Source organism: Protopterus annectens, chromosome 13.part0, assembly GCF_019279795.1.
Source record: "Protopterus annectens isolate FY-2018-M chromosome 13.part0, PAN1.0, whole genome shotgun sequence".
NCBI classification, from domain to species: Eukaryota; Metazoa; Chordata; order Ceratodontiformes; family Protopteridae; genus Protopterus; species Protopterus annectens.
The window spans coordinates 597,523,603-597,542,401 of NC_056747.1; the positions used below are offsets into that span (position 1 = coordinate 597,523,603).

Genomic DNA, 18,799 nt, shown 5'->3' on the forward strand with positions numbered 1-18,799 from the left:
AATCTATGAATCTATAAGCCCAAATAACTAAATTATCCTTTAGCTCTGCATGATGGCTTCTACTTCTGTAACACAAAAGCCATTCATAAAGCTGTATTAAAGGAAGAGACCATTATTGTTTGAGGCTTCTTTTAAACCAAAACAGCCAACCCAAATATCAGTATATTCAGCAAAATAACACAAACAATTCAACAAGAGCAGGAGCTCCTCAGAAATGAGAAGGATTCAGAATGTGCCGTTGTGCAGATACCCAAACATACTTCAGAGCATTTGTATTATTTACTTCTACTTTTCAAGCAAGTCTTTCTCAATACTTTGCAAAACAATTTGCAGTGGACAATTACAATGTTCATTTGGGGAAGTATCTTAACAGAGATATCAAACAACTGGAAAGACCCTAAAGGTTCCTAACTAAAATCTTCACAAATACCTGAGCTACCAGGAGACTCTGGAAGCTCTGTCCCTTGTATTTAGGGTCCTATAGACTCCTTAGGGGCTATGTATGCCTAGCTTTTTGGGCCATTAGGGATTCAGTAGCCCAGGCCCTCTTATTCTTTCACAAATCAGACAATCCTACGAATACTAAGCCAGAGATCCTAACCTGCTTCAGCAATTAAATGAAACATGGTGGAGAGAGAGCTTCACCATACATTACTACTCCTTCTCTGGAACAAACTTTAACTCCAGATCAAGCAATGTGACACACTGCCTCTTCCGTATGACTGTTTGGTCTTGAAAACAATGTAACTATCTATATAAATTATTTGTAAATATTATATAAATACTCTTTCGAGTAATATCATTAACTTCTGTTCTGTACCTTTGTAACCTATTTAACTGTCATGGCTAAAAAGGGCCGGTAGATCAGCCCACTCACCCAGTCTCCAAATTGTAAAATATAATAAAAATAAAATAAATCTTCCACCTAAAGGGAGTTAGATATGTGGATACATATAAACATATCCATCCCTGGTATGACTTGCCTTTATCTCATTGAAAAAGCTGTTAAGGTGTAATAGTGGGTACTGGCAAGGTGTAAATAGCTACTAGGCTCCATTGCCTTGTATTTCCTACAATCCTGTGATCCTGTATTTTAAATTAATTTGAGAGACAGGAAGTTCAAAACAACTTTTACTGTCACCTTGCAATACTTGCTTAAGTTCAACATTGTTCAGGATCACGTAGAACCTTTATTTATTACATTAATGATAGAGGAAGAAAAATAAAAGTAAACAGATACCCCCTTGTACTATCCTCTTATGTATAGAATGACATTTCATGCAACAGAATGAGTTTCCTTTTGCTCTAGATTCAGACCATAATAATACATCTTTCCAATCATCTGGTTGTCTACTGAGGACATTCATAAAGTTAAATAGTTTCTCCAGATGTAGAGACCATTTGGGGTGGTTCATAAGTAATCCTTCATGTCCTGTATGGAGGTATTGTAAGAAAGCAGGTCTAGTGTTGTCTCTCACCTCTTTTATATGTAGCTAATAATATTTCTGTTTTTTTTTTATTTTCAGTGTCTGTTACAGAGGTTCCAGCTCTTAAAAAGCTAACAGGTTTTAAACACCTTCCAAATAATTATTCCAATCTAATTGATAATTTAAGAGTTGATCCTGCTGATTTATCTCTAGTTTTATAATAGCAGAAATAAAACTCTGTCATCTCATTTGTCTGAAAATCCTTGGTGCATATGGGAAGATAGCATTTACTTCTGTTAGTCACTCTATGAGAGAAATTAATTACTTAAACAGATACAATTGGTGACATTAGAGTTTCACATCCACACTTAACAAGCCGCCATGATGCATATAACTTTTTTCTGAAAGGAGATTCTAAAACAGAAATGAAAAACCTTATTGCAACATCTTCTAAGGTTGGATTGTGTATGTTAATACATACATGTGATGCACTTACTGCTGTATATCAAAAGCATCTGCACTTAGAGACACATTAAGGTACTTTCAATTGTGAAGAGGTTCCTGACTAGAGGATGTTAATGCCAAGATGATGGATGTCTCTATTAGTACTGACTTTCTCTTTAACAAATAAGCAGATGAAGGTAAAATTTAACAGACTTGGGAAGAAAACAAAAAATAGGAGCATTAGTAAAGCTTATATTTCATATACATGTACTTCAGTACTTGAGAGTTTTCCCTGACGTTGGAAAATAGTCAGTTACACAAATTTATTGTAAAAGAAAACTGGTCGCTTCTTCCCCAGCAGGAATAAAAATAATTGTTGTGTCCACAAGTCTGGATCCTGTATTAACCACTTTTCTACCTTTCTTCCTCAAAGGCAGTTTTTAGTACTATGCCAAAAAAAAATGGAAGAATATTAAGAATATTATCTCAAGTAGGTTCTATAAAAATTTCAAAAGGCTTTTTATTAAATTTTCAGGATTACTGTCATTTATCAACAATTCTTCACACTACACTTCCCTAGATAGAAGCTGCATTAAAACTAAGGCAATATCATCTAATTTAACAGGCAATACATTTGGGTTGTAATGACAAGTAGGAATTCGACTTATATTCTCAGCAATTTCTAGTCTCCAGGAATGAAAAAAAATGGAGGCCTGGTGTAGATCTTTCCTATCTGAACAATTTCATTATAACAAAGAATTTCGGCATGGTGGCATTAAAGATTTTACAACATTTTAGTGAACAAAGCTTGTTTATAGCAACATTAGAAAAGGGAGATGTATACCTATCCATATCAGTGAGACCACTTAATTATAAAAATAACAGGTTTTAAGTACAAAATGTTTACTTTCAGTTTGACATAATTTCATTCAGCATAAAGAGTTTCTACATAATGTTAATTTCAGTGTTTGCTTGTAAACATGTAGTAGCCTAGACATGGGAGCTTTTTGCAACATCTGTGAATTATTGTAAGACTTTTTCAGTTCCATGAATAACCATAAACTACAATAAATGAAATTCAATTCCACCATGTGCAATGAGCCTGTACATCTGAACTTTTTCCTTTCTGAAGATGCGTTTCAGTAGATCAAAAATGTTTTATTACAAACATCAGATGTGAGACAGTACTTCAAGGCTGTGTGTGTGTGTGTGTGTGTGTGTGTGTGTGTGTGTGTGTGTGTGTGTGTGTGTGTGTGTGTGTGTGTGTGTGTGCGTGTGTGCGTGTGTGCGTGTGTGTGTGTGTGCATGCATGCATGTGTGCGTGTGTATGTGTAATAGGAACATTTGGGATTAAAATTTAGATTTTTAAGGGACACCATTCTAACAATGAATTCACTGAAGAAGGAATTCCTAAACAGAGACCAAACAACTGATCAGGAGTGTCAGTATTCTCTCAGAACACCTCAAAGTACCTGAAAACCAACTCCTTTGATTATGCAAAGGGATCTCACTTCAAAAGTATACAAGCACTGGGATATTGGTCTCTATAAGAAAGATCCCTTCAAATCATTTTAAGGGAATTTAGAGTGAATTGATTTGAAGGCTACTTACCTAAAAATTGTCCTGAAATAAGTTTTTCAATTAGACATATTTTGCTGATGTGATATATCAACAGACAAGTAGAAACAAGGTCCTAAAAATATGCAGGGAGACCTCCTTAATTCCTTTGTCATGTAGGGGCAAGAAAGAATCGAAGACAGTGTGGGTGGATCCCCTTTTATACCAGGAGATGCCAACACTGAAGGGAAGCTAATGTCCAACCTGCCTGTAGGGGTTGGATGCTCATCTATAAGAACTAGGCTAGATGTCATACTCAGCCTGTCACACAGATCCCAGGCAGAGTGACTGCAGCAGTGAACATACTCAAACATCTGCTAGTATAGTTAGTAACCCATTCAATAGTACCATATTCAAGAAGGTGTCGTAAAACTACCCTTCCACCATCCCCAGGTATTTGGTTGCATTGTTGTTTTTTAGTAAACTGTGTCTTTGTGACCTCAAGGACTTTAGCATACCAGGTATGTATGTTAACAACTGTTTCTTTAAATTCTTGCAGATTTATAGTCATTAATTCAGTAATGCTGCTTATTTTAGCAACTGCTGCCATCTTTTTCTTTTGCCTTCAGTCATTCACAGCATTAGTCTCCTCTAGCGAATCTTGTTTTTACATAATATGGCCAAAGTATTTGAGTTTCAGTTTTGCTATAAGACCTTCCAATGAACAGTTTGGTTTATTTTCTTGAATATTGAATGATTTCATCTTGTTGTAGTCCACAGAATTTTTTATTTTTTTTCTAATACCACAGTTCAGAAAACATTGATTTTCTGGTACGTCGTAAGTTTATTACTGTGGAAAACTATAGCTCTGGCTGTATGTAGACCTTTGTTGACAATGTGTTATCTTAGCTATTTAAAATTTGATCCTGATTTGCCATAACTCTCCTTCCATGAAACAAACATCTTTTAATGTCATGATTGCAATCACCCCTGCAGAAATCTTTTAATTATAGGAAAACAAAATCTGTGACTGCCTCCACTTCTTCCCCATCTATTTTCAAAGACATGATAGTGTTAGATTACATAATTTTATTTTATTATATATTTTTTGTGTTGAGCAGCAAGTCAGGTTTTGTGCATTCTACTTTCACCTTTATGAACAGGTTCTTCTGCTCTCTTTCCCATCAGATTCGGCTAACTCAGTGTTTTGCAGGATTTATTCGGCATGCAAAATAAATGAGCGGGGTGACAATAATCAGTTTTATCGTACCCCTTCCCTTATCTGGAACCAATTATTCTGTATTCACTTCTAATTGTTGCTTCTTCTTTTTGTTTTACATAAAGTTTCCTCAGCGGGCATGTAAACTGACCTTTCTCCCTGTTTCTGTGAGAACTTTATTATGGTCTACACAGTCAAAAGCTTTGGGGTAGTCAGTAAAACAGAAGTAAATATTTTTCCTGGAACTCCTTTGTTTTTTCTAACATTCAGTGATTGTTAATTTAATGTCTGGTGCCTCTGCCCTTTCTAATAACAGCTTGTACACCTGGCAGCTCTTACCTATATATTACTGGAGTCTACCTTGCAAAACTAGTTATTTTCTTGTATTAATATTTACAAGATTGTAATAGGTTGTAGTGCTATAACTTACCATTTATTATTGCTATAACATATGCCTAATTAGTTTTAGGTAATTTGTTTGCCAGAAATGTGCTTCCCTGTGTTGCCTCAAAGAACTGAAAAAGTACAGTTGTGTAAGTGAACTTAGCATAACAGTAGATGTTCGACTTGTCACTGCTGCAGTAGCCTTAACTATATGGGTTATATCCTGCCATGATATAACAGCCAGCCAGTATCCAAAGCTTCAGATCACCTTTCATGCACCCAAACTATCAGAGCTCACTAAAAAGACAGGTTGTTGCACCAAGTCCTTCAGATTTTACATGCCAACAGACAGAAGGAGGCTGAGTCCTGAAAGGACAGTATTAGGAACAACAAAAATAAATGTCCACACCCTGGCACAAACAACACACCAGAAGACAAGGGAGATGGAGGGGGGACCAGATACTGCAGCAGTGATCATTCGAACATCTACTGTTATGGTAAGTTTACATGCGCAACTTTACTATCATCATCATATTAATCACTGCTGCAGTGGCCATTGCTTTATGGATAGATTACCCATGCTTAGTTCATTTAGGAGGTGCAAGACGAAAAAAGGGTCCAGGAGCCCCAGGAGAATAGTCCTAGTGAAGTCTGTTCTAGACCTAGAGAAGGAAACAAATCTGTAATGCTTTGTAAAAGTATGTACAGAGGACAAGGTTGCTACTTTTAGAATACGTCTAGAATCCAACCATTTCCAAAAAGTTAAAGAAGAAGCCAATGCCATAGTAAAGTGCACTTTGACCCTGCCTGCAATAGTTTTGTTGTGGTGAGTAGAACAAAAGGTAATAGCCTGAGACAAACATTTGTAAATAGTCTGCTGTAACACAGGTTGTCCAATCCTCTTACCTTCACAGGAAATGATCAGAAGATCTGAAAAATGTAGTTCAGTCAATATAGTACCTGAATTATCTGTCGTCATCCAAGGTATGGATTGTCTTTTTCTCTCATTTTTAAGTTCAGGAAAGAAACAGGGGGTGGATAGTTTGGCTTAATGTAAACTCAGATACCACTTTAGGCTTAAAAGAAGGATATCTCATCTCTAATCTCTCATTACCTACTGACTAGATTACTCCGCAGTTCTGAACAAGGCATACTAAAAATCTACAAACCAAGGACCTAAATGGGTCGCCTAGTCTATAGCTTTAACCCTTTCAAGGCCTAGAATAGCCTACCACTAGATATAAAATCCCTTGAACATCCCAATCAATTCAAAACCGCTACAAAAAATACCTTCATAAAAAATGGACTTGCCAATGTAATTATCCCCGTAAACACTTCCCTATAACCTTCTACTTCTCTTCTCTCTTCCTTCCCTTCAATCAACAAACCTAGTACTTTATCTTCTCCTCTTGGTACATCGCTGTACAAACACAACTAGTAAAATATTTCAGCAATGTAACTATTATGTATATAATATGTAATTATGAATGTATCCCGCTGATGAATTATTTCTATGTATTTCACTTGCCACAGTTTAATGTATGACACTGTAATGCAATAATGTGTGGTACTGATGAATGTAATGTGTGGCACTGTAATGCAGTAATCTGTGGTACTGATGAATGTATTTCTATATGCATTTAATATGTAAAATTTCTATTTTCTGTTGGAGATTTTCTCCTTGGGCCTCTGCTGAAAATGGGCATTTGTAGCCCAGTTGGACAAACCCAGTCAACAAACAAATATATATATATATATATATATATATATATATATATATATATGGTTCCCATTCAGAAGCCTGAAACATCATAAGCCTGAAAACCAAAAGCCTGAAAATTCAGAATCCTGAAAGCTCAAAATCCTGAAACTCAAAATCCTGAAAACACAAAATAGACATACTGATGTCATTGTGGCTTTGCTATTGTTAGCCCTGTGGTGTTAGGTCATGCGTTGGGGTCAGGTAAGTGTGCGGTTGGTTTTATGTTAGGGTTAGGGACGGTTTAAGTGAGTTAGGGTTAGGGCGCAGGTTAGGCATGTATGCAATAGTGACAAATATTGGGGTTAGAGGCGGTTTAAGTGAGTTAGGGTTAGGGTGCGGCTCAGGTGAGTGTGCGATAGTGACGGACCTTAGGGTTAGGGTTAGGGTCAGGGTCAGTTGGTAGATATTAGTGTCTTTATAGTGACATATTAGCATTATTTGTGTTTTCAGGATTTTGAGTTTCAGGATTTTGGGCTTTCAGGATTTTGAGTTTTCAGGATTCTGAATTTTCAGGCTTTTGGTTTCAGGATTTTGATTTTCAGGCTTATGATGTTTCAGGCTTCTGAATGGGAACCATATATATATATATATATATATATATATATATATATATATATATATATATATATATAAATATAAGAAACCAGGTCTCTGTTGAAAAGGAGATAAGGTTGACTCACAATAAGAACTTGCAACTCAGAGAACCTTATTGCAGAGGTCAGAGATATCAGTAAAACTATTTTCCATATTAAGTACCTCAAATCAGATTAACTGGCTCAAATGGAGCAGGTGTTAGCTTCTCTGACACAGAATTAAAATCCCAAGGGGGGTCCACAGGTTTTCTTGGAGGCCGCTTATGCAAAACCCCTTCCAAAACATTTTGACATGAGAATGGTTTGAAAGAGGAGGTCCATGGGCAGACATGCTGAAATGGAGAAAAAATGAACCTTGACAGAGGAGTAAGAAATGTCATAGAATAGTAACTCACATGAATATTGTAAAACTCTATCCTTGAATGGGTGCTGTTTATGTTGATGGCACCAACCAGAAAATATTTTCCGTTTGCTAAGATATGACTTTCTAGTAGCAGGCTTTCTTGCCTGTATTAGTACCTGTTACACATCTGCTGTAAATAGATGCCTAAAGTTAATTAAGACCCTATCACCCAGGCAGCCATTTGAAGTTGATCGGGGTTGGGGTATCTTGAACACCATTGATCTTGTGTGAGTAAATCGATTCTGTGAGGAAACTTGTAATTGCCACTGGCCATTTCCAAAAGAAAGGATAACCAATGTTGTCTGGGCCAAACAGGAGTCACCACAATCAACTTGGGGGTTTCCTTCTGAATATTCAGAAATACTCTGGATATCAGTGGAAAGGGTGAAAAACCATACAGGAACATTCCTGTCCAAGGAAAAGAAGAGGCATTTGTCTTCCAGGCCTTCTTGCATGGAGTCCTACAGCAGAATCTTGCCAGTTGATTGTTCAGAGAGGAGGCAAATAGATCTTCTTGAGGAACTCCCCACAGATGGATCAAATCTTGGAAGACTCCCTGATATAGTTTCCATTTGTGAGGGTCTGCCCTTGACCTATTCAGCTTGTCTGTCCCATGATTTTACTCAAACAGAATGTAGGATGTCTCTAGAATAAGATTGTGCTGTGGAATAAAAGACGAGTGCTCTGAAGTCGAACAGTGACCACAGCAGAGTCACCCACCCACAACTGATGCAAATTGAGAGCTTGATGTGGTAGCAAAGGCTGTTTGCTTAACTTTTTCTTTGTGTGTCTAGAAGAAAGATTGACCGTGGGACTGGTAGTTTGTTCCAGTCAAGCCAAAAATATTGTTTCTTCCCAAGGGAAAACAAGCAGCAAAAGCCAGTAAAAATTAAAAGTCATATCTTCACATAAAAATACAGTAAAAAGCACTTAAAATGCTTTGCCAGTCCCAAAACATAAAATAAATACATTTTTTCCCGCAGGTATTTTTTTTTCATTTATTTTAAACAGTGTTTAAACTGACAGGAAAAAAATGTGGTCTCTCTTAAAAGTACAATACAGTTTCATGACAGTCCATTAAAATACAAAACTCCTAGCTTAAAAAATAACTTTCTGGACAGAGAAGTATTAATATTTTATATAAACTAGAAGGTTTTCATCAAAGAGAGCTCATCTGCCCAGCAAAGGAACTACATAAGCTGACCATCGATACTCAAAAGCCTCAGAAGAGCGCACCGTTGGGCGGCAGGAAATCTCTGAAGGGTTGGGCACTCAAGCCTGTCTTTTTAGTCAGCTCAGCTCAAGCTGACTGATGGTATGGGTGCATGGAAGGTGACCTTAAAATCTTTGAAGCTGGCCGTCTGTTATATCCTTGGCAGGATATAACCCAGATAGCTAAGGCTACTGCAGCAGTGATCAATATGATGAACATCAGTACTTACATTACTTAATGGAAACATAACAGATCACATGTCTGTACCTGTGTTGGCAGGAAACCATCATTGTCTTTTACAAGGGAAAAGGGCAGCTGTACTCAAAACTCTTTTATGAGTAATGCTAAAGGTCATGATTTCCTGCTATAGTGACTTCCTGAAGATCCTCTGTTATGGCAAGTACCTCACATAACTGTATTCTCCTCTGAAATGTTTTTGCTGAAGTACATTAAAGTATATAACAGTCAGTTTTCAAAAGATTGTTTTGAATTGAAACTGAGCCTATGAAATCTGTGAGAATGTTTTATTGCCTACAAGCCACCTATTAAAATTACATTAAAAATATGTACAGAATGTGTGCAAAAGTTTTCTTCTTTTGGTCAAAGCTGAAAATTAAGTGAACCGTTTGCAGTTTAGAGATATGAAGCAACATTTAGTGGATTCTTAATAGTATGAACTATAAAAGCAGAATATGTACGTAAAAAGAAGCCCATGCCCAGTTCATAGAAATTGCTTTAAATCAAGTATCCTGCTTATGTTTTATTTTCTCAGCTTATTTTTATAAAGGTCATTTCTGAATATACTTCTGCTACATGAGTTTATCATAAGTCATATCAGGTCTTACAACTCTTTTGGCATTTCAGGGCATTGCTCTTCGAATGACGGACATCACATTGCCTAAATACCCCTGGGTGGCGTTGCTGATTTCTTTTTTTGCAGTACTATTTTACTTTGTCATTTATTAGTAAAAGTTGATCACAAATAATATAAATAAAACTGATTAAGAAAACAAAAGTTTTTATGTTTTATTATTCGTTTTCTTTCTTTATTTCTATATTTTTTCCTCTATTTTCTGTTAAAATTCTTTTGTTAACATGTCGCCTGATTATGAAACAAAGTGCAGTGTCAAAAAATGTGATGCTTACCTTCTCCCAGAAACCTAATTGTATTTTAAGTGATTTTTTGGTAGCAAGTGCGCAAGATTTAGCACCTTTTCAGTCCTGAATGTATTGATCTGATTGTATTAAAAAGCACAATGTAAAGGTTAAAGCGAATGTTTTATATTCACATAAAAATGCATCTACAAATTCATATAAATAGATGGATAAAGCATGCTTAAGCAGACAGAGGAAACGACACACACAACTCTTCTGCATACACTTACTAAGTTACTGAAAACAAACTTGTGAATATGATACAAGGGTCTATTGATTATTATTCTGTCTAATGGAAAACCACTGAGCTTCTACAGTCATTTCAGAAGTGCTAGAGTGAGGAAGTAACCCAAAATAAATACGTTATACCAAGCTTCTTGTCAGAATGCAGTTGGTTTGTTTTCTGTTAGCACAAATGTAGCTGAAATTTCCTTTGTCATTTAAATAATTATAAATAAGTTAAAAGGTGGGTGGCATCATAGGGTAGTGACTAATCCTAGTCCTCTCATCTCCTGTGCTTGTGTGTCTGATCCATGCATATCGCTTATATGTGGTATCTGGATAGAACCCGCATGTTCTTACTGAGTCTGTATGGCTTTGTCTGTGTACTTCAGTCTTGGCCCACATTTAAAAGGCACGCTACTTAAGGTGACCAGCTGCTCCGATAAAATGTCTCTAGATTAACACTGTAAAACTTTTCTCCCTAGATCTCTTCAGTAAATAAACCATTTGCCCAAGGGTATTAACCCAGTTAAGAATAGTAAATAAATAAATATAATAACAAGTTAAATTACGTTTGATGTGGAGTATGTTTTGTGTGTCTCTGTCATTTCGTATGAAAACATGATTGCTCAGTTAAGTTAATTTAATTTATTTAAATAAACCAGTCAGTGGCTTGCCCTAAAGTGAACACTTTTTAGCCACATCCATGGTCAGACAAAGGCAAAAAAATAAAATAGTATGTAAACATATGTTGTCATTATGCACAAAACCAAATTGAAACATAACAGACAAATGGTATTAAATAAAATAAAAATAAATAAAAATTCTACCATCATATATGACAGCCTAACTAAATATATCAAACTGGAACTATATACTTTGCATTTAAAATCATTATCACCAGTCAGAGTGAAATTAAGTGTTACACTGTACAGCAACAGCTTAAAGAATACAGTAAATCTGTAAATTCATTGGATGTGAGGAGAGAGAATTGTATTCAATAGGGATCAATATTAATTTTCCATGACAACAGTAAAGCAGTACTGGAACACTTACATGATGGTGCTCTTGGTATTGCAAAAATAAGGATTCTGGCATGAAAGCTACTCAGTGTGAGAGTTTATGTGCAAAGAATATGCGCCATGTCAGATGGAACACAGGATGCCTTGATAGCTTATTGATTTTACACGTTCTTCATGAGCACCAAATTCTTGATTCTTCTGGACAAATATTGGAACCGCTTAGAAGATTTTCATATGAATGTCATTATTATGCAAACTACAGTTAGCTTCTTATGAGTTACCAGAATATACAGTTATGAATTGTAATAGTTTATGTCAGGAGAACTGTCATGTCGGGACTCATTAGGGTGAGTCCTGAAATACAGAGACTGAATAGCTGAAGGATGAGACTTACATATATTAAGTCCGAGATGCCAAGCCTCAGAATATTTGCTTTTTTCTGAGGTATTGCAATCTCGGAGTTGATATATGTATGTTTGGGGGTGTGGGGGGCTTACCACCCTCATGAGGGGGTCCAGGGGGCTTCCTCCCTGCAAAAAGAAGTTTTAAGGAGTAGAGCAATTGTTGAGATTCGCTGTTCTTCTGTGTTTTAAGTCTTTTTTTGGCTTTTCGGCACTCGGCATTTTGAATGCTGATATTTCAGTAAGGAGCCTCCATTTCCTTAATCAAAATGGAATAAACCATTCCACTAGCACACAGGGCATTCATCAAACTTTGGAAAAGTGAAAAGCTATACTGAACCATTTTAGACAGTATAAAAAAAATACAGTGTATCGAACTGTACTGAAGATGAGTTATCTACAATGCTACAGTACAGAACTGAATTTAACTATTGTACAGTTGAGCCACCTGTTGAATTATAAAATACAGGAATGCAACTAACTGTACTACAGGTGAGTTGCCTGAAGAGACAGCACAGGAGAGTGCCTAGTTGTATTACTAATGAGTTACCTGCAGAATTACAGAACAGGACCACACTTAACTGTAACACAGGTGAATTACCTCCAGAGCTGCAGTACAGGGTCACACCTAACTGTACAGCAGGTGTGTTACCTGCACAGTTATAGTACAGGACCACATTTAACTGTAGTGCAGACAAGTTATCTGCAAAGTTACAGTACAGGACTGTACTTAACTGAAATACATTTGATTTACCTGCACAGTTACAGTACAGAATCACTCTTAACTGTACTAAAGATCATTCACGTACAGGGTTACAACACAGGAACACACCCAACTATAATGCAAGTGAGTTACTTGTGCAGTTATTGTACAGGACCACACCTAACTGTAGTGTATGTGAGCAGCCTGCAGAGTTATAGTATTAAACTGTACTTCACCATAATACAGGTTAACTAACTGCAGAATTACAGTATAAAGGAATGCAATTAACTGCAGTACAGGTACGTTACCTGCAGAGTTATAGTACAGGACACAACCTAACTGTAGTGCAGGTGAGTTACTTCAGCTATTGCTTAAAAGACATGTCAGAACAAGGCTTGACATGAAGTTGAATCTAGAGTTATTTGTGAAAAGCAATATCTGCAAACATTTCAGTGTGATAAGCACGCAAAGAAAACATCACAAAAATTAACTTAATATACTTTCACAAAGCAACTAGAAAAGGCCCCAGGTGGATCATGTGCATTATTACTAAACAGAAAGGTCTAGACTCACCTCATACTGAAGGAACGAATACATGTATCACTTACAGAAGGTATAATAATACGTTTCACTTACAGAAGGTATAATAATACATATATCACTTACAGAAGGTATAATAATACATGTATCACTTACAGAAGGTATAATAATACATGTATCACTTACAGAAGGTATAATAATACATGTATCACTTACAGAAGGTATAATAATACATGTATCACTTACAGAAGGTATAATAATACCTTTCACTTACAGAAGGTATAATAATACATGTATCACTTACAGAAGGTATAATAATACATGTATCACTTACAGAAGGTATAATAATACATGTATCACTTACAGAAGGTATAATAATACATGTATCACTTACAGAAGGTATAATAATACATGTTTCACTTACAGAAGGTATAATAATACATGTATCACTTACAGAAGGTATAATAATACATGTATCACTTACAGAAGGTATAATAATACATGTACCACTTACATAAGGTATAATAATACATGTATCACTTACAGAAGGTATAATAATACATGTATCACTTACAGAAGGTATAATAATACGTTTCACTTACAGAAGGTATAATAATACATGTATCACTTACAGAAGGTATAATAATACGTTTCACTTACAGAAGGTATAATAATACGTTTCACTTACAGAAGGTATAATGATTGGCCGAGAATCAGAGTAACTCTACACAACAGTCCTGAAAAAATGGGGAAAGAATGGACTGTGAGTAAGAATCACTACAGAGTGGCTAAAGTGAACTAGACGTTAACAAAATTTATAATGCCAAATTGTGAGTCTGATATTTTAGAGAAACGTGAGCCACTAGCAGAATTAAAACTTTTTGATATGAAGTTTATTATTAGCTCCTAGTTTCAGCAAATACGTTTTCCTTCATTCATTTGTTCATCTGTTCATTCATTCTCTGATAACCTGCTTTATCCAATCCAAGGCTTTAGAGGAACTGGAGCATCGCTCAGTACTTAGTGGATGTAAGGCAGAGAAAGTAATTTTGGATAGGATGACAGTCTATTGCAGAACATAAACACACTTACGGGCAGTTTTAAACATTGCACCTTTCCTATGGTAGGCCTTTCAGATGTGGGCAGGAAATAGGGTGCCTATTAAAAACCCACATGAGAACAGGAAACACATACAGACTTTTCACAGAAGGCACCCAGACTGAAAACAGAATGTAGAACCAAGCAATGTGAGGCAGCAACACTGATTGTTGTTTCTCTGTATCATCCTCAAATCAAGAAAATCATAAATGTCACTGCATGCTGGTAAAATGAATGTTGTCTTTGAAATAAAAAGAATGACTAATGGGGTACTTTTAGTTTTGCTACTCAGCTTATAAACAGTACTGAAAGTGAACTAGGCTACAGTTTAAAATGCATCTGCACAGGCATGCAGTGTTGAGATAGTAAGGTGTTCATAATGACTGTACACATTCACAGTACAACAGAGTAAATCATATGTAGTCTATAAATCTCCAGGTATCATCCTTTATGCATCAACATTAAAACAGGCATTCGCAATCAACAAGTTAGCAGTTTTTATAATATTTTATTATCCTGGATTAGTTTATGTGCTTTATACTCACTGAATACAGAGTGAAAGTGTGAGGTTGGCATACAGACACAAGGTGCAGGGTTGAAATGGCACATAAGGGTAGTTAGCCTAGTACTGACCTATGAAGCAAATCCTCTTCAGCCTTGGACTGGATAAAGCAGGTAATCAGAAAATGAATAAACATATTAACAATGGGGGTTGGGGGGTTGGCATAATAGTTAAGATGTTTACCTCACAAGCACAAAGTACAGGATTTGATCCTCAACCTCAGTCACTGTCTAGTTATTGGCTAGTCATGTAATAGTCCGCAGATTGATTGCCTAATAGTTACCCATGAACCTAAAGTTTCACAGTGAATACACTTCCGAAACAGTTGCAGTAGAAATGAAATATACAAATTTCTTATGTATGTCTAATATTACAACTAATATTAATTAAACACAATATGATCTTAAAATGTATAGGTGAAGTGCAATTCAGCACCATAGTATGGCTGTACAGAGTAACAAGAATTGATGAATGTCCTTAGCCACAGATGTAACAATTACAGGTACAGTATTCTGACTACAGTACTTTTATGATAGAAAAAATACTAGGGATAGAAATCTTCAAGATGGTTTATTTTATTTCCACAGAATGATAGCACTGTATTTCTCACATATTTTTACATAGGCTATTGGGGTAAAGGTATCTATATATTCTGACCTACATTTACACTCGAACAGCAATATTATTAGCATATTTTTTACCAAGTGAATGAGTTTTTCCAGCTAGAACTGGGACAGAAGTTTCTAGTAATATTTCTGGAAAAGCCAAATCTTCCCTCTTACTTAGTTGTAGAATTGTGTCTTAACATCTTTTTGAAAATAATCTAATACCAGAAATAAAAAGGGAAAAGAAAATGTGAGTGTAATGCAAGTCTCTTTGATTTTTGTACAAAATGCATGGTAACCTTTTGCTGAAATATTTGGATGTTTTCTGAAGATCCTTGCACACTGTTTGAGAGACATTATTGCCTTTTCAGTGGCAGTAGCATGTTAATTCAGGAAATTTGAGAGAGCATGCCTTTATTTAGACGACTTTCTAAGTTTCAGAACATGGGAGACATATTTGGCCTTGGATGCAACAAGAGCCTATCTCAGAGCTTCCTATAATTCTGCTGTGTGCATCAGCTGAACCCCAGTTCACTTTTGTGTTTATTTGCCTTGTATATAATCCTGTCAGGCAGCTTTATCAGCCTCTAACAAAAAAACCCTATACTGAGAAACAGTAAGCAAGGAGCAGTTTTGGGTGAGGCTAATGGGTTTGTAACTCCTTTAATGGAGTGTAGGAAGGAAACTCTTTAAATATACTCTAATACACAAGGAGAAATAAAGAGAAAAAATGTATGCTGAGTCTAAATCCCACAGAACTTTATTTTATTGAAATATACTGTTGTCAAGGTGGCTTTGAACAGTTACAACATCTCTGCTGTGCAGCAATCAAGCTTGGTTGCAAATTGACTGACAATGTGAGGTATAAGCTAACAAAATATTTAACTGTTATATATTGTAAACTCTAGAATTCTCTTTTACTGACCCTAACCATTGAAGCATTCTTCTCACACATTCTCACTGCTTCCAGGACATCTCTAAAATAACACTGCTTTTTTAAACCCCAAAACACATCTAGATCAAGCTCATCCAAACTCAAATGCCTCATCAGTCTCAGGGATAATGGCTGGAATACTTGGTAAAACAAACCATCCTCAACCTTCAGGCAACACTATACTAAGCTAAGAAATCTAGCTAAACAGGCAGTCAGATGATATAAAAGTCATATTATGAGAAAACATCAGTTATTCCTTCTTAACTCACCTAAAACATTCTGGGCAGAAGTCATACACCTGAGACGTCATACTAAACCAGTTAACACCCCCTCTTCCTCATCTCACCTCACAGCAGCTGATTTCAGCCTCTACTTTAGTACATTTCCCATCTCTGTTTTCATTAACAACCTCTCTCCTCCCCACCTATATTCCTACTTTCCATTTCAAAGCAATAAAAGCTGAACATGTAACACCAATAATTGAAGACCTAAAAAATAGCTCACCTGCTGGTCCTGATATTCTTCTCCCATGTTTCTTATTCCTGTGTAATGACTTCATAGTCCCACCCCTTCTTCACATTTATAATCTCTGCCTAACTAAAAACATCATGCCTGATATCTCGAAAACAGATATTTTTAAATCCCACACCACAGACTTCTGTCCACTCTCCATTCTTAACATATTTGTCAAAATCCATGAAAAATGAGTTTACAATCACCTCACCCATTACATCTCCCAATATCATCTACTGACCTCAAAACAGCATGGATTTTGAACTGGTAGGAGCACTTTAACAGCACTTTGGACACTTACTGATAACATTTATCTGGCTATGGACAAAGACCTCCTCACTGCAGCAATCTTTGTAGACCTCACCAGATCTTTCAGTCTGGTTAACCATAATGTTATTTTAAATCACTTAACTAAAATTGGAATTAGCCCAGATAAACTCCTTGGTTTAAAAATGATCTATCCAATCAGTACTTATCTGTGCAGTTTCAAAACACCTTCTCTGCTTCCACTGCACTCCTCAATGGAGTCCCATAGGGTCCGTTCTGACTCCCTTTCTTTTTTCCATTTTCATTAGTAAAGTATCGCTAGACTTCCCTCACATCTCTCTTTCACTTTATACTGATGACAATGTCTTATTTCACTCAAAACCGACTTCTACTGCCATACAGCAACAACTACAAAGTGACTTCCTTTGTCTTATCAAATGGCTTAATAACAAGCTAATTCTGAATACTTCTAAAACTTAAATAATGCTGTTTGGCACTGCCCCATAACATCAGAATAACTGAATCACTTCTTATCCATGACCATCTTGACAACTCCATTGATCAAGTCATTTCCTTCAAATACCTTGGTACGTGGTTTGATCCCACACTGAACTTTTTTCTCCATCTAGAATAAATGTGTCTTTCGGCTTTTCCTGGTTAGGAGTCGCCACAGCGGAACTCCGGTCCGCTAATGATTGGCAGTAGAGTTTTACGTACTGGCTTGCTGGGCTTAATGCACAACCTTCAATGAAGGAACGCCCATTCGCGCATGTCGCCACACAGAAGACGCTCGAACTGAGAATCGAACGGGCAACGTCTAACTGTGAGGCGACAGTGCTAATGCAGCACCATCACTGCAGTTTCCCCATCTAAAATAAATACTGGAGAAAATAAAATCCCTCCTATTTGGGAACTTTAGCATTTCCTTCTTTCTCTCTAGACCAACTAGCAATGCCATAGGCAAAGGCATTCTACTTGCACAGCTTGAATATGGATTTCCACTGTTTGCAGCAGTATCCAGGAGAAATTCCTCCACCATCCAAACTGTAATATTTCTTAACATTCTGCCATTTCATTCCCCTCTCTCCTAGAAATGAGTATCATCGTATCATGCATAATAAAACAAATTGGTTACCTGTGCCAACCTGCTTCTTGGAACCCAACTCTACAAGCTGCTTGAAGAACACTCCTGTCCTTCCTTTGCCTCTAACCTATTCAGACAACCGCAACAGTTGCACTCTAAGAAGTCATGACTGCTCTGGTCCATTTCTTCAATGTCCAATAACCAGACATCATTGCACTAACCATGCCTTCTCCATGTTAGGCCCCACACTCTGGGAATCCCTCCTTACTCCATGCCTTCTCCACGTTAGGCCCCACACTCTGGGAATCCCTCCTTACTCCATGCCTTCTCCACGTTAGGCCCCACACTCTGGGAATCCCTCTTTACTCCATGCCTTCTCCACGTTAGGCCCCGCACTCTGGGAATCCCTCCTTACTCCATACCTTCTCCACGTTAGGCCCCACATTCTGGGAATCCCTCCTTACTCCATACCTTCTCCACGTTAGGCCCCACATTCTGGGAATCCCGCCTTACTAATCTTAAAGATGTCACCTTATGCCACCCATTTCATGCTCATGTTAAAGATATTAAAAATCATCTCAAGTCTGAATCAGTTTGCAAATGCTTTCCCTCTGGGCAGATCACCTAATCCCCCACTCTCCCTATCACCAGTCAGTGGACACATCACCTAATCCTTCACACTCCCCTTCAC

At 36.8% G+C, this 18,799-nt stretch overlaps 1 protein-coding gene across 8 annotated transcripts in view; it reads left to right on the top strand.

The window, feature by feature from the left end:
- Positions 1 to 18,799, top strand: part of RAP1GAP2 (RAP1 GTPase activating protein 2) — a 2,340,619-nt gene that overhangs the window by 2,147,094 nt on the left and 174,726 nt on the right. The window contains exon 18 of one of the 8 annotated variants that reach the window (XM_044054263.1): positions 9,867 to 10,007. The exons of the other annotated variants lie outside the window; for them this stretch is intronic. Coding sequence (XP_043910198.1) covers positions 9,867 to 9,968 — 102 coding nt within the window. The 3' untranslated portion in view covers positions 9,969 to 10,007. Of the gene's footprint in view, positions 1 to 9,866; positions 10,008 to 18,799 lie in introns of those variants that run through there. 8 annotated transcript variants of the gene reach the window in all.